The sequence below is a fragment of the Chelon labrosus genome, assembly GCF_963514085.1.
Source record: "Chelon labrosus genome assembly, chromosome: 10".
Taxonomy (NCBI): domain Eukaryota; kingdom Metazoa; phylum Chordata; class Actinopteri; order Mugiliformes; family Mugilidae; genus Chelon; species Chelon labrosus.
Genome location: NC_140360.1, coordinates 26080864 through 26104241, shown reverse-complemented (window position 1 = coordinate 26104241; position 23378 = coordinate 26080864). Strand labels below are relative to the sequence as shown.

General features: G+C 42.4%; 1 protein-coding gene across 1 annotated transcript in view; it reads left to right on the top strand.

The window, feature by feature from the left end:
• Window positions 1-23378, top strand: part of LOC311494319 (PDZ domain-containing protein 4-like) — a gene marked incomplete at its 3' end in the record, with an annotated part of 52531 nt that overhangs the window by 8584 nt on the left and 20569 nt on the right. The window contains exon 2 of the mRNA XM_084553308.1: window positions 15551-15604. Within this exon, the coding sequence (XP_084409434.1) occupies window positions 15551-15604 (54 nt within the window). The remainder of the gene's footprint in view (window positions 1-15550; window positions 15605-23378) is intronic.

The window sequence follows — 23378 nt, the reverse complement described above, 5'->3', positions numbered from 1 at the left end:
CATAGTGCATCAAAGGACAGTGTGATAGATTATGCCACTTGGCAAGTCCTTCGATGTCATATAATGGATTTCAGAGCTCAGAGACCATGACTGAAAAAAACCTGGTCAGCTTTAATCTGTTGTCAGATCTTAGAAACAGCCAGACTCTGACTTGGATGCTGCATTATGATACATATGTCATGGCTCTGTGTTTTGATTCCTGTGTTCATGTTTTGAGTTTCCTTCATGTTTCATGTTTTCCAGTTTCTTGGTTTCCTGTCTTGTGTCCCTTCCCGCCTTTGTGATTGTCTTCCCCGTCTTGATTGGTTTCACCTGTTTCTCGTCACCTTCCTGTCCTGTGATTTCCCACCTGTGTAATTGTCTGCCCCGCCCTGATTGTTTTCACCTGTGTCTCCTCTGCCCTTGTGTGTGTATATATAGTCCTGCTTTTCCCTTTGTCCTCTGTCGCGTCATACTGTTTTTTACCGTTTCTCTGTGTTTCCAGTGTTTTCAGTGTTCTTGATCTCTAGTCTTGTGATATTACGTTTTTTGTCTTTTTGAAAATTTTGATTTTTGTTTTTGGAATACCTGCTGTCTCAGCAGCGCTTTCTGTTTTGGTGCCTGTTCAATACCTGGTCATTGATGACACTGTTCACTCTACGTGCACCATAATGGTGCATTCACACTACGAGTGACAAAAACCTGCAAGCAACATCACTGCAATTGGACTGTCACTTAAGCTCTCTGTGAGTTGGTTTTGGAATAGACGTTGACTGTATATATAATAAAGCAACAGGTGAAGCAAATGCATATGACTGGTTAATGCACCACAGCGACCAGCTCCACTTACATGTCAAATGTATTGTAGCTTGTTGCTCTCTCACTGCTAGTATGAACATACTGTAAGCAAGAGTATAAAGAGCACTACCCTGCTTTTTTCCGTTTTCATTTATTTTAGCCTTAAAATATATGTAAGCACACCCAACAACACAAAATTGCATCCGGCCAAACTTCCTGACATCTCACATCTCCAAAAACGTCAGCAAATTCTCAGCTATCTCAGTAAATTGAACTACAGATTTGAAGTTTAAACAACTAAGTTCCTTTAAGGAAAAACGTAAACCTTATTTTTGTGTCACAAAAACAATAATATGTTCATCTTGATACTACACTGCTGGGCACCCAAATACAGTGCTCGAAGATGACAATAAATCACTTCTGGGCTGCAAAAAATAGGAAAAATTAAAATATGAAGATTAAAGTTGTCCCGATTTTTCCCTGGGCCTGGTGTTTACATCTTATGTTTTTTCATCTGACCACAAAATCAAACATTTGATTAACTAAAAATAAAAAAGTAAGTTTTTTTTTATTTTTTTTTATTTTGGATTCCGAAAGGAATATCAAATGACACACAGACCCTTGGACAGCAGCTCTATAAATCCTCACTGTATTGTATTTAATTAGATATAGTGCAGAGTGATGATTGATAACAGGACTTTTTAAATGTTCACAAATTGATGTACACTTAGTTTTGCACCGTTCTCTCTAGAGGAACAGAGGTTTCAGAATGTGTTGCCACTGCTGCATAGTCCACACACTGAAGTCCTTGAACTGGTATCTTTTCCAGTTGTGTGTTTTGTGTTTTCATGTGGCCTCTTCCCTGGTTCGAAATAGTGGCAACATAGACACATATCGCTGCAGTGCTAACTACGTGTATGTAGCTCTGGATGTGAATCAGCATGCAAAACAGCAAATAGCAACAGCCTCGCACTTTGAGAGGAAACTGACAAAAGCTCTCACCTTCCGCTGCCTATTCGACACCATAGCTGCTAATAGGTGCAGAGTGGCTAATTCACAAAAACTCAAAGATCTGGATCTGGTTCACATTTTGCGGTGTCTCTTTTCAGCCTTCCTCACACCCTCTTTTCTTCATTTTTTCCATTCTTCAATTCATCCTCTTTTGTTTGTGTGCTATACACATACACATCCTCACCACTTCCCTCTTTCTTCCCTCTCATCTCTTCTTTCCCCAGTAACCTCCTACCTCGCTATCTCTCCATCTCCTTCTCCTTTCCTCCTCATTCTGCTGTCAGATTTGTCTCAATGGGATGCTGTTGCCGCGGTAACCCGGGTCATTAGGAAAACTGTATTTATGCTTTCTCACACTGGAGTTGGCAGATCTGCTGTAATGAGCACACACACACCCACACACACATGCACGCACACACACACTGCTTTCATTACAGAGGGAAGAGGAAACACACAGAAGGGAGAGAGAGAGTGAGATGAAACAGAGATGCCGCCATTTGTGTCATTAAGCAAAATACTACATAATGAAGTGTTAGCAGGCGGCTATCAAAAATTATGATCAAAACTAAACTGAAATAAACCGAGGGTGAGTGAAATAACAACTTCAGTTAAGCTCTATAAAAACATTCCAGGCATTCAGTTAAACCAAATATAACTACTGTAGCTTGATGCTGAAATGAACAGATAGCATGCAGAGATGTTCAACACATCACTGTCCTTTTTTCAATAACAATTTTACACATTTTACTGATGATTCCCAAGAATGAGCAATTTGCCATCAAACATTTTTACATTGGTGCTGTGTCTATATAGAGGGCGTAATGTCAGCCAAGAAACAGCGGCATCTGGCCAGGAGGTGTTCAGGAACAGTAATAAACTGTAGGCCATTTGTGTTTTGGAAGAACTCAGACCAATACACAATCACAGGAACAATTACTAGCATAAAAGTAGCATAGAAACTCATTTCAGGTCACTAAACTAAGACATTATATTATCTGTGTAGATAGATGCATTAATTCAAATACACAGCTGGACGATAGAAAAAACTTTCTGTTAAGCCTACAGCTTAAGCCTTCATCTTGTACTTTGTATCGGCACACAAACAGGAAAGAGAGAAAAGCAATATTTAATGAAGGTGTGTGTGCTGTACAGAAAATCAAAACCCGTGTTCACCAACCGTATCTGACAACCATACCCTGCACTGAACAGAGGGATATATGGCTGTTTGTCAAGTAATAGCTCCAACTCCCTCTGAAACCAACCAAGTTAGAAGCAGGCCAGCGGTTTCCTCTGCACTCAGCTCTTTATGCTAAACTATGCTCACCACCGCATATTTAAACCTCTCTCTGAAAGATGATAAAGAAGTGCTGCACCAACACGTTGAGGCTTTAAGTTGAATTGTGGAGTTTGACTAGGGTGGTCATGTTGTTGACAAGAGTATCTTAAAATCTAAACTCACTGCAGACAGTCTCTGAAATATCACAGAATAAGAAGTGTGTTTTCGGAACTTTGTTAACACTTTATTCACAAGAAGATGTTTTCCGATGTTGCTGCTCACATCAAGTCCACCTTTTTTCATCTTTTCAAACACTTGTTTGAACAAGAGTTTTGTTACATCCATGTTTCTGTCCCTCCTGAAAAACCCACAAACGTAGGCTGATACGATGTATTTATTTTAACCAATGAGAAATCAAGTGTTTACATAGTTACAAGATAATATATTCCTATTGAACCGATTACCTCCCTCAATCGGACTGAATTTCCTTCTGACTGGGCCATGCTATGCTACACAAGTAATTTCCCTGAAACTATGACCTACAGATTCATCAAAGGCATACACACAGAAACACAAGACGAAAGGAAATAGTAGATCCATGCTCTTACATTATAGTAACTTGACATCACTCACGTATTATTCTTGGTGAACCAGTGCTATCCTAGAGTCATCAAAACTTCATTAGTCTTAATGAACTGCCACCTCATTAGGCTTTCAGCAGAAGAGAAAAGCAGCACTCTGGAGACAGACTCAGCTTGTTTGTATTCAGCTGTGGGTCTGAGATGAATACCAGGTGGCAAACGTGTTGCTACAGAGAACTCATGCTGCACGCCTGCTGCATCCACAGGAGGAAAGGGTTGGAAAGCAGTCAAGTCATTTGGAATAGGCGATAGAAGGCTGAGGGTGACTTCAGCAGCTGGATGACATTTACCATTAACCAGCTTTGGGGATGGAATCCTCTGAAAGCTTTGTTTGATCAAATGATCGAGAAGTCAATAAAAATGAATCTAGCCGTTTGTCATTATATAGAAACAAATGTCCATGAGACCTCTCGACAAATTGTGAGCTGACAGAAGTTCCTGTAGAGGGTGAATTAATATTTAGAGATGTTTGGATTGAAGGTTTTGTACTGACAATACTGCTTTTAGTACCACATACGATGGAATAGAAATGAAATACCCCTTTCCTATCAGTCAATGAGTGATGCAAACATGCAATCAGCCCTGGCAACATAAAGTGATGAGTTTATTGACATTCATGACACATTTTTTCCCAGCTGTATATAACAGTTTCTAGAAATGTAATTAATCAATTGACACGACCTTCACTGATTATTAACACGCCTTGAGGCCAGATGGAGAAGAGTCTCTTTATGCAGTGACTATTTGTATTTGTGGTAAGAAAGCAACGGAGATGAATTAAAAGATGATAAAGTGACCCAAACTCCCACTACAGACGCAGAACCACAAAGGAACATGAAAACAAAACAACAAAAAGATGCAAACGGAGCACAAAACAGAGGTCCCAGAAGGGTTTATTTTCACGAGTCTATTTGCTCATAATCTTTTCATGTCTCAACCCAGATAAGCAGCAGAAAACCAAATCGTGGATTAACCATTAGAATCATTTGTAAATGTAAGCACTTGCAAAAAATCTGAATTTATTAGTGAACTAACCGTCTACAGCAAGCAAGATAAATAGACCTCTGTAAATGGAATATAGGACTACTGGATGTTTTCTACAAATACAGCATGTATTGTGGGGAATATAGAAGAAAGATCTCCAATGAAACATTTGTATGAGAATGGGTGTTTAAGAGACGCCGTCAGACTCTATTATGCATATAGACTCATTATGTGTAACGGCGGTTCAGATCATCAGACAGCCTGGGGGGGATTGATGGCATGGATCAGTGTTGCGTTTGCTCTGCAGTTATGAATCTTAAATACACAAGATGGGGGTAACCTATGTGTTAGTATTCAGATTTGGTCATGCAGCTAAACTCAGTGTGCATTATACTTCCTCGTGTACAAATCTCAGTGCAGACATGAAGCTCATAAAAAGCAGTAACGTAAGAGAGCTGCAGCATTTGTAAACTATTCAAATGGCCTGTGTTTCGTTTATCTGGCAAAGACCTCTTATGATGGTTGAGATTTCAACACGGGTTAATGCTATGCAGTAGCATGGTGTTATCATAAGCACCAGAAAACATCAGTCTGGATGGATAGGCCAGCATCTGATGTTTTACCAGTCAACGAACAAAGACTGTTAGAAATCATTTTTATGGGTCATGTTAAAATGTCACAGTAAACACTGACTCTGAGCTCCCTCTGAATGTCAGGGGTTCTCACCCTAACCTCTAAAGCTGAGCCCAGGCATTAATTGAGGAACCTCATTTTGGCCGAATGTTTGCAGTAGATGGACAGATAAATCTTTCGGCTCAGCTCCGTCTTCACCACAAAGGTTCAACACTGCATTTATACAATCAAAAAGTGAAAGTGTCATACTTAACAGAATAGAAGGTGTCTCAGACTTCAGTCCTTTCAAATTGTTACTATTAGTTAAAAAAGATATGTCCTCAAACCAACATTTCCGATGGTATCAGGTTTACAGGAGCTTGAAACATTTTCTTATACCTATTGTCCCATGCTAATCATATTTTCTCTTTTAACAAGTAGAAGTGATGACCTCTTGTGTGTTTGTTCTGCGTGACTGCAAAAATGCAAAGTTAATAAAAGAAATGGTTTTTGTATGTGACGAATCCGGAAAGCCATTTCAGTGATACATGTTTATGTGGAGGCATTTTCGTAGCGAGCTGCGTGGATTTACATAATAGGCACCAGACTGAGAATAAACCATGGAATAAATGCGTTTTGTAATATCAGTCAGTGTGCCAGCGTCCATCAAATATAGCTGAAAGCTAATAATGCACAGTTTAAATGATCTATGGCTTCATATCTGCATGCTCTGTTCTGTTTTTTCAAAAAAATAAATAAAATGGTAATCGCATGTTTGCTGGTACAGCCATGAGGGCAGCAAATGATTCTGAATTCCATATGAATGTTTCTGAATGACAGGCACAGTGTTCAGAGTTAAATCTGATGAACATGGCTGTCTGATGGACGGACTAAACAAAAATGATCACACAATGGGATGTTCTGCTGCTGCTGTCCTGCTAGCATAGGACGACAGTTTCTTATGGTGGCCATTTTGACTTGAAAAAACAGAAATCTAAAGATGTAACCTATAATATTGAACATATTTTCTCACGTCCCTCTTGTGATATCCACCCAGTCCACCCCACCAATTGATTTGTTTTTGTATTATTTGCCCAAGATATTTCGCCTTCATCTCAGTACTATGGTTTCATTTGTAGTTCTTAGCACTGAAAAACAATCTCAACATCAACAGTTTATAGTGAGTGTTCTTCTAATCTTAAATTCTTAAAGGATTAATCCTCTTAAAAGCACGATCTTGATTATGTATCAGGGTTTTCATTGACTTTTTGAATATTTCATTGCCTCACAAACATACCCCGATATGCTTGAGTGACAGCATAACATTAGAGGCTGGTATTTCAAAATTTGAAGTGGATCCGTTGGTGAGAAAACCTAAAACGCTCTGCTTGTGAATCAAATTCTACCACACCACTTAGTATGGCAGAAAAATTATGTCTCAATACATGGTCAGATGTCAGATGCAGTATTCCAAAAGAACTAGCACAGCCCACTGCCTCTTGTTGCTTTTTGCAGTATGCGAGCCTGGAGATTTTGTCATATCTCTGAGTTGAAAATGTAGCTCCACACTATTTGTGAACAGTATTCAAATATGATGCTATGGACTACTACCGATGACTAGGAGTGTCAAAGGTCAAAGTGCCAACATGTGATGGTGTAGTATGTCCTATTGGTCACATTTCTGGACTAAGCATATTTGCTGAAAATTGTGAGAATACAAGACATGGTTTCTGTCATCAGGACAGTCACGTCCCTTTAACCTTTTCTAGTATGTTTGCATTATTTGATAACAAAAGGTGCTGCTGATGAGAGGCAGGGTAATCCAAGAACACAAATCCAAAATACAGGTAAGAACCAAAACCAAGACAAAAACTAAGGAACGCAAGGAAGCCCAAGTCCAAGATAAACTGGGTAACATCGCAGAACAGAACAGAACAGAACAGAACAGAGATAACATAGCAGACAACTTGAGAGAGAGCAAAGGCACTGGCAGTTCTATATACACATGGGCAGAGGGGTGATGAGACACAGGTGAAACAAATGAGGGCACAGCACACAAGGAGAAACCAATGAAAGTAAAACAAGACAAGAAACACTAAGGAAGAACTTAACAAAAAAAATAAATAATTGAAAACACAGGAAAAGCCAAACAGGGTCAAATCCTCAAAACTCAGAACCATGCCAGTGTGTGAAACATGACTGACTGATTTAGTGTCGGACCAAGTAGATTTCATTTCCTAAACGTTAACAAATCTTAACCGCAAAGACATCAGGTCAGATAACAGTCAGGTGAAGGTGACAAACCGTACAAGGACGTGCTGCTCTGTGCAGTCTGTGACACAAACGGTCTGATCAGTCAGTCAGAGAACCAGGAGCAGATGTTCGTGTAGGAGGAAATGTTTTGAATCGTTCCTGCTCAGACAGAAACACCAGTGAAATGCCTGGAGGCTAAAATGGAAATGTTTGAATAGTGAATCATAATTAAGAGTGTTTTGAGGAAACACTGCAGGTTTCCTGCAGGTTGGAGCTCTGTGGAGAATATGTATGAAAATACATACACGTTTGATTTTTTTATTATTATTATTTATTTTTTTTGCCTTTGTGTTCTTTGACGGTGTCACACATGGACACATCTGCTTTTGTACTGTACTTTTGATGTTTAAGTTATTATTTATGCAGATATGTGAAGGGGTTGATTGTAATAATGACAATTTGAGCATAATGACTAGTGATGGAAGTTGGACCCAGTCCCTTGGTGTCAGCTAGAGGCTGATTCACAGTTTGTGGACTACGGTGGTTATAAGATTTTTAAGCCTTGGGTGTACAACATTACATACATAGAGTACATTTTCAGGAATAGAGAAACCTATACAGTATCTGTCACTGGTACTGTTTACATGGACAGTATTTCTTCAGTTGATTCTAATCAGAGATTCCAACTTATCTACATGGACACAAAATAAAATCATCTGATAAGATACATGTGTTTACATGGCCCGAAACATCACTCACAACAAAATTAATCTGACAAAGTGGTCCAAGCCTCCGCGAAGTATCAAAGCTGCCAGAAACATAACAGAAGAAGAATATTCTATTTACCTATAGACCTATTTATCTTACTTTACTGATAACACAAAGCCACGTTATCAACGCCGCTATACCCAATTACGACTACAACACTTGTGTGAACAAAAACGATCCGATCAAGTGTTTACATGGTTATTAAGTGCTTATATTTTTGTACTGAACAGATTATCAGAGGTTAAGACACCCCTCTCAGTCTGTTCAGTCCAGTCAGTTCTGAATTAGGTGTTTACATGAGGTGTTTTTATTCTGATTAGAGGAATACCTGTGTCCTTGTAGATGTAAATGCCTTGTTGATTGGATTTTTGATGTCACTGTCTGTATTTAAAATCTCTCCCAATCTTTCCCAAATATCTAAGATTTCCTGTCTACAATATTTTTTTCCTTCTCTTCCTTCCCTTACTTGCCTGATCTATGTGAACTGTAATTGGCTCATTATTGCTGACATATGTTTTTTGTAGAGTCACACGGCGGACTGATCTATGACCGCACTTCCTCTAGAGACTCTTTTGCCCGACTTGTCCTGGACTTTCTCTCTGAGGACTGCTGTTCTTTGTAGTTTGCAGTAATGGTCAGATTCGTTCCAAGCTTCAGTCCTCAGCTTGACTCCGATTAGAGTCTGAAAGTCCAGGTGATTGATAGAGGTTAGAGGTGAACGAGAAGAGAGAGATGAGACTCCTTCTCTCCCAGCCCCCCCTTCTACCGTTTTCCTACATTTTTACTTTGATTTCATAGTCATCGAGACCTAGACTCAACCTTCATCTCCTCTTTCTTCCATTCTCTCCCTCTATGACCGCTCCCAGTCTTCTCCTCCTCCTGCTCCTCTCCCTTGGGTATGATTATAGTATCTCTCCTTCCCCCTCAGCATGCTGGGAATGACAAATGGTTCCCTCATTCCATCTCTTTCTCCTGAGTGTGTGAGTGTTCACGCACTATGGAGACTGGGTGGGTGAAAGAGATAAATGACACAGGAAAATGTGATCACGTGGAACTATTTGTGTGTGCATGTTTGTGTGTGTGTCTGCGTGCTGCACATTGATAGATGTGGTGGAAGTGTGTGTTGATGGAATCAGTAAATAGTTAATGAGCAGGGAGGAGAAACATGTTGAATCCCTCAGGAGGTGATATTGATGGAGACTCTCACAAATTTAACAATACAGGACAATAAAAAGAGTCACCATTAGCTCCATATGTTCACATATGCAGAGATTAGAGGAGTTTAGAGCTGATGGGAGTCATTTTATTAAAAACAAAGCGGCCTTGTAAACTGAAGGCACCACTTATGTTTCAGTTTTGTCTTTCTGCCCGTCAATACATTTCCTTTAAATAATTCAGCTGCCTGTTTACCTGAAGAGTCCCATTTTGACTGAGATTGGTGCAACACGTTGGTCCAAAGCTAACCATCTCAAAACGGTTATGAGGGCAATGCCATAGAATAAGAGTCAAGTCAAGTCAAGTCACGTTTATTTATATAGCACACTTAAACGCAATGTAATTGACCCAAGGTGCTCACAGAAATAAAATATATACAGTAATAAAAACAAAAATATAAATGACAAAAAAAAATTAAAAAAAATAAAACATAAAATAAATGAAAATACAAAATAATAATAATAATAATAATAATAATAATAATAATAATAATAATGAACAGATTATGATTATAGACAAAAGAACATATGGTTACTGAAACCACTAGAGAAAGATGTACAGCAAAGTTAAAGATGCCAGCCAACATAACACTGGAAAGAAATAGAAACAAGATAAACAAACAAACAAGGGGAGAAATTAATGGACATCATAGGCCAAAGAAAATAGATGGGTCTTTAAATTTGATTTAAAACTAGTGATGGTGGGACAGGACTTAATTTCTATAGGGAGATTATTCCAGAGTCTAGGGGCAGCAACAGAAAAAGCCCTATCACCTTTCGTTTTTAGGATTGCATTTGGGACTGAGAGAAGATGCATTTAAACTTTTTATTTCAGTTGTGTGATGAAAAATCCAGATGAAATTTAAGATATTTTTTTTTGAAAGTTGTGGGACCATAGGGTCACAGGTTTGCATCCCACCTGCCCATTGCTGAGGCGCCTTGAGCAATCTCCTAACCCCCAAACTGTTCCAATTGTGCACACAACTGTATGAATGAAAGGATGGGTTAAATTCAGAGAAAGAATGTCTCCACGACGGATTAATAAAGGAAATATTGATGATATTAATATTAAATCAGGGTCAGCCCCACTCTTGGAAACTCATCTGATGCATTTGGTATCTGATAAAAAGACCAGAAGAAGAAGAAGAAGAAGAAGAAAGACTTCTGCTTTGTGTTATGCCGCCTCTTAAACACTGGGCCTCAAACACATTATTGTGGATTTTGTTTTCCTCTTAATAAAACTGTATAATTCTAGAGTTAATATCCATTTTGCATAAGGAACAATAATGTAGTGATCCAAAACCTTTGGTACAAGCATTGCTGGTACCAATGCTGACCACGACCTAAAGTGAGGAAGAAAAGTCTTTCAGAGGTTTTAGTTTAGGTGTGTTCTAAAGCTTTGTCATTTCAGCACTCTGGGATAGCATTTGCTTTACCAATTGAAATTATCACTGTTCCACAGAAATCATATGTTGACCGTCATTTTGTCTGACAAGTTCAAAAACAGGGCACACTGATGAAAAGCAGGGTACTGATGTTAAAATTTGATTTGATATTACAACCTGAAGCTGCTCCTGTTGATCAGAAATCAATGCATTATGCATTATTAGTCAATGCTGAAATAGTCTGGAACAAAGTAAAGGTAGAGTGATAACATTGCTTTGGTTTGTATAACATTACAGCGATGAAGGAGAATAGAGCATCACTTCATAAAATGATCAATAACCCATCTTAAGCACAGCAGGTCTCTGATTGAGACTCCCTCCTTCCAGCTGAACAGAAGCTCCATTAAATGGAGGGGTATTCTCGTAGAAAAGGTTCCAGGTTATTTCCAACAAAGGCAACCGTCAGCTCTTTCCTCCCGTTCAAATATTAATTTCACACTTCACTTAGCTGTGATTTCTGCTGGGCTAATGTGGCAGAGCTCAGTCGGGACAGCCATTATTACGTCTCTATAATAACACGTACACACGGCCATAATGAGCCGTAGTGCAGCAGGGAGCCAGGGAATGCCGTAATTATCACTCACAGAAAAATCAGCCGACTGCCAAACAGACAAACACAATGACACCAGTGTACTGAATAATCAAATCTGCCAGTGCCATCCATTCATTCATGTATCTACTAATCTATTAGACATGTACTTGAAGAGTAGATCTTAATATACTGTATATACTGGTGTTAAACGTCCTTTCATTACTCAACATCCTAAAGCTGCTAATAGCACTTAGTACTTCTGTTTTTCTTCTTCTTTTCTTTATTTACTTTTCTCTGAGAAAACTCAGAGAATACACCAGTATTCAACTAATATGACCACCTCAATCAGAACAGACTGGTCTGATCAGATGGAATATTCAACCTGACTGAGAGAGGTGGTGTGAACCTTTGTCAATCTGTTCAATATGAAAATATCAGCTCCTGATAACCATGCAGTCACTTGATCTGATCGTTTCTCTCTGGCAGGAACACGTAAATTTGTTCGCTGCATGTTTGCAGGTGATAGGATGAGTTTCCAGGAGGGACTGGAAACAAATGTTTGAAAAGATGAACGAAATCTGGATCATTTTATTGTGTTATTGTGGAGGTAGTTCGCCTAAGAATCACAGGCTGTTTTGCCCTGAGGGTCGTATTTTTCCTCCCATGTCAAAAACCCGAATAACTATGATTTACAGTCAAAATCATTTTCAGGCTACAGCAGCTATAATGTCCTGCATGAGTGAAGGAATATGATTGATAGGGTTATTGCATATAAAGATCATACTTGTGTGCAGAGTTAGGAAGAGAACAGTGGACTTCTCAGAGCACATCAAAATACATTTAGTTGTTGTTCTGTTATGCTGCCAGTCCACTGCTTTAAATAGTCATGATTTCTCTCCTTTTATCTTGATGTCTAGATTACTCCATCTTCGTTCATGATCAGTAATTCAGAAAGATGCTTTAAGGAGTGAACGTCTGTATTTTTCCATGTAGTCTCTTTTTGATAAAACACAACATGTATTATGAAGTTTTCTTTAAAAGCTATTTAAGTTAGCAATTTCTTCCTGTAGAATCACTCACTTTTTAAGGGACAAGTAGTTTAAGAATAGTTTTTTTTACAAAACAAAATCATACGGATTGTTTGAGGTGTTTAACCTCAGCTTTTTGTTTAAAAGGCAGATTTGTTTTGTGGAAGATAATTAGCTTCAATCACGGTCTTGTTTCCTCCACGTACTAACTGCTGCCAGCTGTGAACAAATGGCAACAACAGTACAAAATGCATTGGGACAACAGCCAACAGCATTGAACCCTAAACTGTAGAATATTGATAAATGACCACAAGACTGGCTGTTGTTTTCCATCTAGGGAACGAAATAGAACACATTTAAATCCAATCATTATAATCTCCATTTAAACACTCACTGAAGAGCAAATGTTTAACACACCAACACACAGTTGTCTCCTTGAGAATTGAGTTTGTCAGGGTGGTGATTCCAGGGTGACCTGTTTAATGGCAGATGAAACACACACAACCAGCGAGCTGACCACAACAGGCCTGATAGATGATTGTGGTCATTGAGTGGCTATTGACCGACTCAAGCCTTATGTTCAGTGACATGCACACATAAACGCGCACACTAACACACACTGCCAGACACCCTGCAGAGGACATGTAATGCATAACAATCAGCTCAGAAACAAAGGCAGGGAGGAGGAGAGGTGTGTGTCAGTGTGCGTCGATGCAAGTATTCATGAGCTAGTGTCTTGAGTGTGTGTGATGGCGTCTCACCTGAGGTGAAGCAGGTTAGGCTGAGCGTTCTGAGGCTTTCTGCCTGTGTGTCTTCAGGCATTAGTTTGATGAGTGTGTGTCTGCACACATTAACTTGACAAGTGACGATTCTGCATGCTTAAAAACCTGATAATACACACACTGTGTTTTCATTATTACAGCACACACACACACACACACCTGTAGAAATACTGATCATTCTCATAAATAATTACCGCCATGTTCATGTGTTTCCTTTCATATTCCCCTTGAGTGACGCCTGTACGCGCTCTGTTCTGCTTACAGCTATATTACTTATGCTAATGTGTGCCGTTGGTGGCTCATTGTATGCAAGCTAGTTGTTGCTGCTGATTGAGGTGGGAGCCAAGCAGAGGTGAAAGACTGCCCTGTAAATTAACATCTGTTCTGCCTGAAGTTTGTGCCCTTGAGCAAAACACCAGGTGGGTTTCATTTGATGAGCCCTTTGTGAGCTTGTCACTCGCTAACATGCTGCCCGTTCTGTAAGGTCTGAGAGAGTGGGGGAAGGAAAATGGAACACACTTGATTTTAAATTCACCTACAGTGCTGTTTTGTCCACTGTTGGGACATGTTTAGAAACAGGTTCTCATTTGGACATCAGGTTATACATGAAAACACTCTCTTTTAGCTCTGTTTTGGTCTCCGCCAACTCCTGAGAAAAATAGCTGACTGTCTGATAGACAACTGACTTCAATGTTTTGACTTGTTGATGTGAGTGGCTTGTAGTCAGGAGCTCCTTTTTATTTAGTGAGAACAGATGCCTGCTGCAACTAGAAGCACAGAAACTGTCAATAAATGTGGTGTAAAACCAAAAAAAGGAGCTGAAGTTGGCTGAAAAGGAGCTGCACAGTTGTGGAGCTGCACACTTGAAATAATGTTCAGAGTTTTTCATCCAGTGTTTCATCCCGTGTTAACACAGAATTTTAATAAGTCTAACTTCAGAACTACTGAAACCATAATGATAATCATTAGGAGAGGAAATGTGTTCTTGTAAATTAAATATGCAAATAACGTCTTTTTTAAGACCTCATTAGTGAATGTTTTACACCATTTCCTCAGCAGAATAACGGCACATTAACGGTGTATGGCGTGTTTTAAATCAATACAAACAGACCGCGGATTATTTTGAACCCAGTATTGATGAGTATGCATAACTGATTGTTGATTGGTTGGGGTTAGAGTTAGGAACTGTTAAAAGGTGCTCACATTATGGAAAACATGGAAGTCAGCATTACCATTTTATGTTAATTAATGTGCATGTTAGCACATTATTTGACTTGGTTTTATGCTTTTATGGATGAAAAGAGTGGATTTATTAGGCCGGTCTGTACAATGTGTACTGCTATAAGGACCACAGTGGGGACATTTGTTTGATTGAACTGCATCGTGTTTGCAGCTAAACTAAGCTTAACGTAAATAAAATATATTTATGCTTAAAAAAAAATATGAGAAAGGAAAAAAACCTCAGCACTTCAGCAGACTTAGATACACGTAATAGACAATTTTAAAACCCAGGACAAGAGAAACCCTTTTTCATTTCCATTTGTGAAAGGAATGTCTACAGGAACCTGTTTTGCTTCCATTGCCTTGCATACATCTGTCTACTCCACAGGCCAATGTGTTCAGTTCCTCTGATCAACTTGAATGTGGTTGGAGTTTACTGGTACATATTTTCAGTTTCATTACTGAGCTCTACATTTTTTGTAACTCCGGACTAAATGGGGAATAGCACTAGTGTATCATAACAAAATATTGGTGAAATGAACAAGTTTCACGGCAGATAATGCGTTATTTAGAGGCTGCGTTTCAGTGCCCCAGTCACTCCCACTATATGGAATGACACCAAAGTTATATGGGTGAGGAAACAATTGTATTTTATGCCAGAAATAAGGTCCGGGTTGTAAAAAAATGGTAATTCCCCTTTAAATAAATGCATTTAATGTTTTGTCAAGTTAACTCATCAGAAAAATAACTGCAGTACCTGTGTGGATATTTAAAAACGTTATTTATACTGAATTAAAATCAAGAAGATGGCTGATATTTGTCTTCATTCTACAAACACCAAATAAATCCCACACCAGCTTTTCTAACTAACTGTGCTGCTGCCAAATGTACAAATGCAATAAATATTGGGTTTTTCCCATTTTTATGTCAGCTTCCTGGACTTCATGCTGTCTGGCTCCAGCCTCACTAACACCATCTGTCTCTGTCTGCCTCTCTCTCTCATTAGCAAAAAGGATGGAGTAACTCCCTGCGGCCGATGGACAGACATGGAAACGCCAAGGTAGAACACACTTGAATGTTGCCATCTATCAGCTCTCAGTATTTCTCCTCCATGACTGACTTCTCTTCCTCCTCGCCCGACTGTCCTCCATCCCTCCATCCCTTCATCCGGCTCCTATCAGTCATCTTTAATAAGGTCCCACTCCCATAAAGCTGATGATAGATAGAGAATATTTCCTGCCTCTCTGCCGCCTACACAGCCTTTAATCAGTGATTTATCACAGGAAGGTGTGATGAGTGTGAATCGTCTTTCTGAGCAACATGTAAGCTCTCTCAGACCTTTACATCTACATTTAAAACTTGGATGCTCATGAAACCCCCTAATAGATTTTACACCTTTTCCTACAGTATTTTTTTTTTTTTTTTAAATAAACAGATAAATACAATTTCGAAGCGTGAAGACGTTCTGGAGCTTTCTACCGTATCGCATAACCTTCATCGGCAGCCAATACATCTGAGCACTCACTGACTGACTCCTCATGCATTTTCACTGAAAAGCTGAAGTTCAAAGTTCATTACCGACAGTGGGAATTAAAAAAGGCTTTTGGTAAACAGTATGGAACTTCAACTTTAAATCATATGGAAGTAATTATTATGTTAATGTAAAATATGCAGAGCAGTGGTGTCTCTGACCTCATCAATCCCCTCAGGGTAGCTCCATGCTGAGCACAGCGGGGAGTGAGAATAATAAATTCCTGCATTATGGCCCTAATATGCATGAGAAAGTACATATAGAGGCCGTGCTGCTGAAAATTACCCCTTTTTTAATTGTGTTTTACTGTGATGGTTACCTGCAATGGATGCACTGATTTAGAACTGTTGATGATTTAAATGTACTTGGCTTCAAATGACACTGGAAAATCTAATGAATTGACTTTACTTTTAAAAAATAAAATAAAATTATGCACACTCATTGCCTCAAAAACTAAGTAAAGTAAACATAACATAGGTGAACTGGAGCTAAGTTGTTCAGTTCAAGTACTACTTAATTACTACTACTTAAATATGTAGTACAACTAACATTAATTCCATTTAGTGTCCACTACTTGACACAAATTGCACCCTTCTTAAATCAACTTCAGAATTAATTATACTTACTCAATAGTTTAGAGTTACTTAACTATATCATATAAATGTTGGAATCTACACAATCTGTAACGGGTGGTGTACGGACCCAATTGCAGCACAAAAGGACCAATGGAAAGAGTTCAAAGTTTTACTGAAGCACTTGCAAACAGTATAACAAACACAATAGCAAGCGGCTTGGTCAAGGCAGGCAGGGGTTCGGTACCAGAGAGACGATAACACAGGCAGACAATCCAATGAGGAGCAGGCAGCAGGGACAATGGAACCAGGCAATCAGTCAGAAAATTCCTGAGAAACTGAGAACTCCCTGTCCTCAGGCTGTGAGGAAGGTGAGTTCACAACTGGCGCGTCCTTTCCATCAGAGGGGACTGTCTCCTCCTCAGACGAGGAGTTCTCCCATTGGTCAGGTGCAGTGGAAGGACCAGCAGCAGGTGTCCTATGGTGAGGGACCCTGCCGATGTTGATGGGGGAGGGCTGGTCCGGATGGTGCTGGTGAAAGTCTCGGATGAGACCCAGATCCACAATATGACGAGCAGGAACCCAGGATCTTTCCTCCGGACCGTAGCCCTCCCAGTCTACGAGGTATTGGCAGCCTCTTCCACGTCGCCGAGAACGGATGATGCGGCGCACCGCGTAGGTCAGTCCCCCATCTATGAGGCGAGGGGGGGGTGGGGGTGGAGCAGCAGGCACCAGCGGGCTCTCGCTGACCGGCTTGACCTTTGACACATGGAACATCGGGTGCACCCGCATAGACCGGGGAAGCTTGAGCCGGACTGCCACAGGGCTGATGATCCTCTCAATGGCGAATGGCCCGACAAACTTGGGAGCCAGCTTGTTGGATTCCACACGCAGAGGAAGGTCGCAGGTGGAGAGCCAAACCTTCTGGCCCACCTGGTAGTCAGGAGCTGGAGAGCAACGACGGTTGGCTGAAGAGGAGTACCGGTCTGCTGCTTTCAGGAGGGAGGCCCTAGCACGGGCCCAGGTCCGACGGCAGCGGCGGATGAAGGCTTGGACTGAGGGACAAGAGGCCTCCCCTTCCAGGGCTGGGAAGAGAGGAGGTTGGTAACCGTAGGCACACTGGAAAGGGGACAGTCCCGTGGCGGAGCTGGTCAGGGTGTTGTGGGCATATTCGACCCACAATAGATATTGGGACCAAGAGGATGGGTTCTGGGATACCATACATCGGAGTGCCGTCTCCATTTCTTGGTTCATCCTCTCAGTCTGGCCGTTGGATTGAGGGTGGTACCCAGACGACAAACTGGCAGTGGCCCCCAGGAGGCTGCAGAACTCCCGCCAGAACACTGAAGAAAACTGGGGCCCTCTGTCTGAGACCACGTCCACAGGAATCCCATGAAGGCGAAAGACATGGTTGAGGAGCAGCTGGGCTGTCTCTTTAGCTGATGGGAGCTTAGACAGGGACACAAAGTGGGCCATCTTGGAGAAGCGGTCCACGATGGTAAGAATGGCCGTCTTCCCATCCGATGGTGGCAGGCCCGTGACAAAGTCCAGGGAAATGTGGGACCAGGGGCGATGTGGCACCGGGAGAGGCTGCAGGAGGCCGGATGGGGCTCGGCGCGATGGTTTGTTCTGGTTGCAGGTCTGGCAGGCACTGACGTACTCCCGGGTGTCCTCCAGTAAAGTAGGCCACCAGAAACGTTGCAGAAGGACATCCTGGGTTCTCTGGATCCCAGGATGGCAGGACAACTTAGAAGAGTGGGCCCACTGGAGTACCTCCGACCTCAGAGCCGCAGGCACAAACAAACGACCTGTTGGGCAGGCACTAGGACCAGGCTGGCCCTCTGTGGCTGCTCTCACTCTCTCCTCAATCTCCCACGTCAGGGATGCCACAACGCACGGGGATGGGAGGATGGTGTCTGAAGCACTGGCATCATCATCCTCCCTCTGGAACTGACGTGACAGAGCATCTGGTTTGAGATTGCGGGAGCCAGGTCTGTAGGAGAGGGTGAAATTGAACCTGGTGAAGAAGAGGGCCCAACGTGCCTGCCGAGAGTTGAGTCTCTTAGCAGTTCGGATGTATTCCAGGTTCTTGTGATCAGTCCATACCAGGAAAGGCTGCTTGGTTCCCTCCAGCCAGTGCCGCCACTCCTCCAGGGCCAGTTTGACAGCTAAGAGCTCCCGATTCCCAATGTCATAATTTCTCTCGGCTGGCGAAAGACGCCGAGAGAAAAAGGCGCAGGGGTGGAGCTTCTGATCGCTGGCTGCTCGCTGGGACAGCACCGCCCCTACACCAATGTCTGATGCATCCACCTCCACGATGAACTGCCGCTCGGAGTCGGGGACTTGGAGGATGGGCGCAGAACTGAAGCGGTCCCTATGCGTCTGAAAGGCAGCATCTGCAGACTGAGACCATCGGAAGGGAATCTTGGAGGATGTCAGGGCTGTGAGAGGGGCAGCAATGGAGCTATAGTTGCGGATGAAACGTCTGTAAAAATTGGCAAAGCCCAGGAAGCGCTGCAACTGCTTACGGGTTTCAGGGACTGGCCAAGACTTAACTGCAACCACCTTGGCAGGATCCATCTCCAGGCGACCCTGGGCCACAATGTAACCCAGGAATGACACATTCTGTGTGTGGAACTCACACTTTTCAGCCTTCACGAAAAGGGAGTTCTCCAGCAGGCGTTGGAGGACAGTCTGGACATGGTGGATGTGTTCTTCAAGGGACTTGGAGAAGATGAGGATGTCGTCTAAATAGACGAAAACGTACTTGTTTATTATGTCCCTGAGAATGTCATTGACCAAGGCCTGGAAGACTGCCGGGGCATTGGTGAGGCCGAATGGCATCACCAAATATTCATAATGTCCAGTGGGTGTGTTGAAACCAGTCTTCCATTCATCCCCCTCTCTGATGCGGACAAGGTGGTAGGCATTACGGAGGTCGAGCTTGGTGAAGATCATGGCCCCTTGAAGTAGTTCGAAGGCTGAGGAGATGAGGGGAAGAGGGTACCGGTTCTTTATGGTGATCTCATTGAGTCACCGGTAATCAATGCAGGGACGCAGAGTCTTGTCTTTCTTCTCCACAAAGAAGAATCCTGCCTCAGCAGGAGACGATGAAGGACGGATAATACCGGCAGCCAAAGAGTCATTTATGTAAGTTTCCATGGCCTCCCGTTCAGGACCAGACAGGGAGTACAGACGGCCCTTGGGAGGTGAAGTGCCAGACATCAGGTCTATGGAGCAGTCATACGGGCGATGAGGGGGTAATGAAGTTGCCTTAGCCTTACTGAAGACCTCCTGGAAGTCATGGTACTCAGCAGGGACTCTGGACAAGTCAGGACAAGAACTGGGGTGCATAGACTGCTGGGGTACGGAGGCTTCCTTAAGGCAGACCTGGTGACAGGAGTTGCTCCAACCGAGGATGGCCCCTGTGGCCCAGTCAATGTGGGGGCTGTGTCGACGGAGCCAAGGGTAGCCCAGGATCAGAGGAATGTCGGACGATGACAGGAGGTGAAACCGGATGGTCTCGTGGTGGTTACCAGAAAGCAGCATGTGGACAGGAGAGGTCTGGTGAGTGACAGTCCCCAGAAGATGGCCATCAAGAGCTTTAGCAGGTATTGGGGAATCAAGCGGAATCCTCTCTATTCCCAGCTGCATGGCCAAGCCCTCAGCCATAATGTTGGCATCTGCACCCGAGTCTATGAAAGTGGGCAGGGTGTGTGCACCACCAGGAAGCAGGAGCTTGACTTGAAACAGGGGGCGTAAGCTCAAGGAGGAAGACTTAGCTGCCGTGTGACTCACCAGGACTTCCTCGCTCACTGGTGAGCCCTGTCTTTTAATGGGCAGCGAGAGACAAAATGTCCAGCTTGACCACAGTACATGCAAAGATTCCCCTTGCGGCGGCGCTCTCGCTCTTGAGGTGAAAGCTTGGTGCGACCCAACTGCATGGGCTCAGGCTCAAAACAATTGTCTGTAACAGGAGAAGAGGAGCCGGAAGCAGATGAGGGATCTGGCCAGCGGGCTGAGTCAAGGCGACCAGGGATGTTCTGTTTCCTCTCCCTTCTCCGGGCCTGGATACGGAGGTCCAGCCGGGTGGTGAGCTCAATAAGTCCATCAAGTGTGGAAGGTAGAGGATAGGCAACCAGTGCATCTTTGATGTAGCCTGCCAGACCGTGCAGGAAAGCGTCACGCAGAGCAGCAGTGTCCCAGTCGCTCTGTCGGGCCTTGGTCCGGAAGTCGATGGAGAAGTCGGCCACCGACTGGTTTCCTTGGCGCAGGGAGAGCAGATCACAACCGGCCTCGGAACCGAGAGCTCCCAACCCGAAGACCTTGCGTAGCTCCTCAGAGAAAGCCTGAAATGATGTACAGGCGGGAGTCCGCCTCTCCCACTCTGCTGTTCCCCAGAGGAGGGCTCTGCCGGTCAGGTTGCTAATGACATACGCCACCCTGGCTTCCTCGGTGGCGAACGTGTTAGGCTGCAGGCTGAAGAGTAAGGAGCAGGAAGTCAGGAATGGACTGCAGAGTTCAGGACTCCCATCATATCTCTCAGGTGTTCCCACTCGAGGCTCGGAAATCATCCTAGGCTGTGGCAGAGCTGGAGCAGGAGATTCCGGTGCCGGAACTGGAGCTGAAGGAGGACGAGTGGAAAGCAGTTTGGAAAGCAGCGGAACCCACAGATCAGAACCAGCCTCCATGTTCTTCAAAGTTTTACTGAAGCACTTGCAAACAGTATAACAAACACAATAGCAAGCGGCTTGGTCAAGGCAGGCAGGGGTTCGGTACCAGAGAGACGATAACACAGGCAGACAATCCAATGAGGAGCAGGCAGCAGGGACAATGGAACCAGGCAATCAGTCAGAAAATAGCAAACAGGGATCCGGAGAGCGGAGGCCGAAATCTTGGTCAAAGACAGAAGGCAGAGACGGTTACCAGGAGGCAGACGAAGCAGAAGAATCAAGGACAGGCGAGGTCGGTACCGGGAAGTCAGGCAGGAGAACGCTGGAAAGTCTTGCATGGCAAACAACAATCTGGCAAAGGAGTGAGTGTGGAGCTGGTGCCTATATGCTGGGCTGATTGCATGAGATGAGAGGCAGCTGTGTGCACAGGTGAGCTGAGTAGACTGACGAGGTGGGCGTGGCTGGCAGGCTGAGTAGGGCAGATCCAGGGTCAATGGAAAAATACTGAGAGTCTTGTGACTGAACTGTGACACAATCCTCTAAAAATAATACACTGATGGTCATTTAACATGACATAAAATGAACTCATTAAAAACGCTCTCGCTAGTCCCTCAGTTCTCTTCATAAATTTGTTGTTTTTTTCGTCAAAGCTTTAGCGAAACAAAGCATGTCCAAATGTTGAAAAAAAAGCTTGTCATCCAAAAACTTTTTCTAAAGGAACTGAATTTAAAAACAACAAGTTGGTCCAATTGTTCCAACCCAAATATCTTAAGTGCAGATGACAAGCTGACAAAAACTAAGTTAAGGTCACTAAAATTATCTGAATAAATACCAGAGAAAATCGCAATTTTTCTTCAAATCTACAAATATATAGTCGTAATATGACTCACTCTAGACTCTTCAGTGACTCCTTTTTTGCAGTTTTTAATCCATGCCTGCACTTTAATAATATCTATGCTGATAAAATAAGCTATAATATTAGCTTGTGCCAGTCTTGTTTAAAGCATTGATGGGTGTTTCTATGGTAACCTTATTTTCCCCTGCTGTATTTCTGGGAGTCCCTGTCAACCTCTAAAAGTCTCAAATTGCCAGTGTGCCTTGTTTTTATTTATATGATCCCAGTCAAGATGTCCAAAGAGTTGCCTCACTGATGTAACAAAGAAGGGGAAGACAGAGCCGTCACTGGGAAATGGAGGAGATTATGAGTAAAATGAAACAGATACAGAGTGGAGTGACTGATATGTTTGTGCAGATGAACATAAGTTCATAAGTTCCAAATGGACAAAATGATGACCATGCCTATATTTCAAGAAAACAGCAAAGCATTTCAGAATCAGGCCGATAAAAGTTGATTTATTATGTAAAACCAGAGAGACCGCAGGAGTTAAGATGTATGCAGTTACCTTGATTCATTATTAGTCCACCTTCGACCTTCACTTCTTTTTTCCTCTGTTCCACCTTTAGTTTTGACTTGTTACTTATATGCCTGATTTCTAAATGTGGGCTTGATTCATTAATCATGGCATCTACTCTTCAGATGCATTATTCCTTCTGCCTCTGCTCCTCATTTGTCAGTGCTTTTAGCTGAAATTTCAGGCAACGCTGCTCATCAGCAGTTATTGCTGAACCATCACTAACCTTGAAATGTAATTTTCAAGAGCCATGAATGTAAAATATTATGCTCGGGTTATTTTCACACTTTGTTTCAGAAGATAGAGTATCTCCAAACTGCTGGACAAATATCCATACTTGCTGATATTAAATGACCCCAAAGAACGATGATAACTCTAACTCTGACTTGATTAATCTTCAAGGAAAAATTACTTGTACCTGTGAAATGCGATGGACATCACTCCCTAGATGATGAACCTTAATTATTTCTGACTCATTCAAGCAGCAACATCTAGGGCTGAAAAATATCCTCTCTGAGAATATAAACTGATCAGGCATAACATTATGACCACCTTCCTACTATTGTGTAGGTCTCCCTTGTGCCTCCAGAACAGTTGTGACTCATCAGAGGATGGACATTTGCCTTCTGGGGGTGTCCTGGCCTTT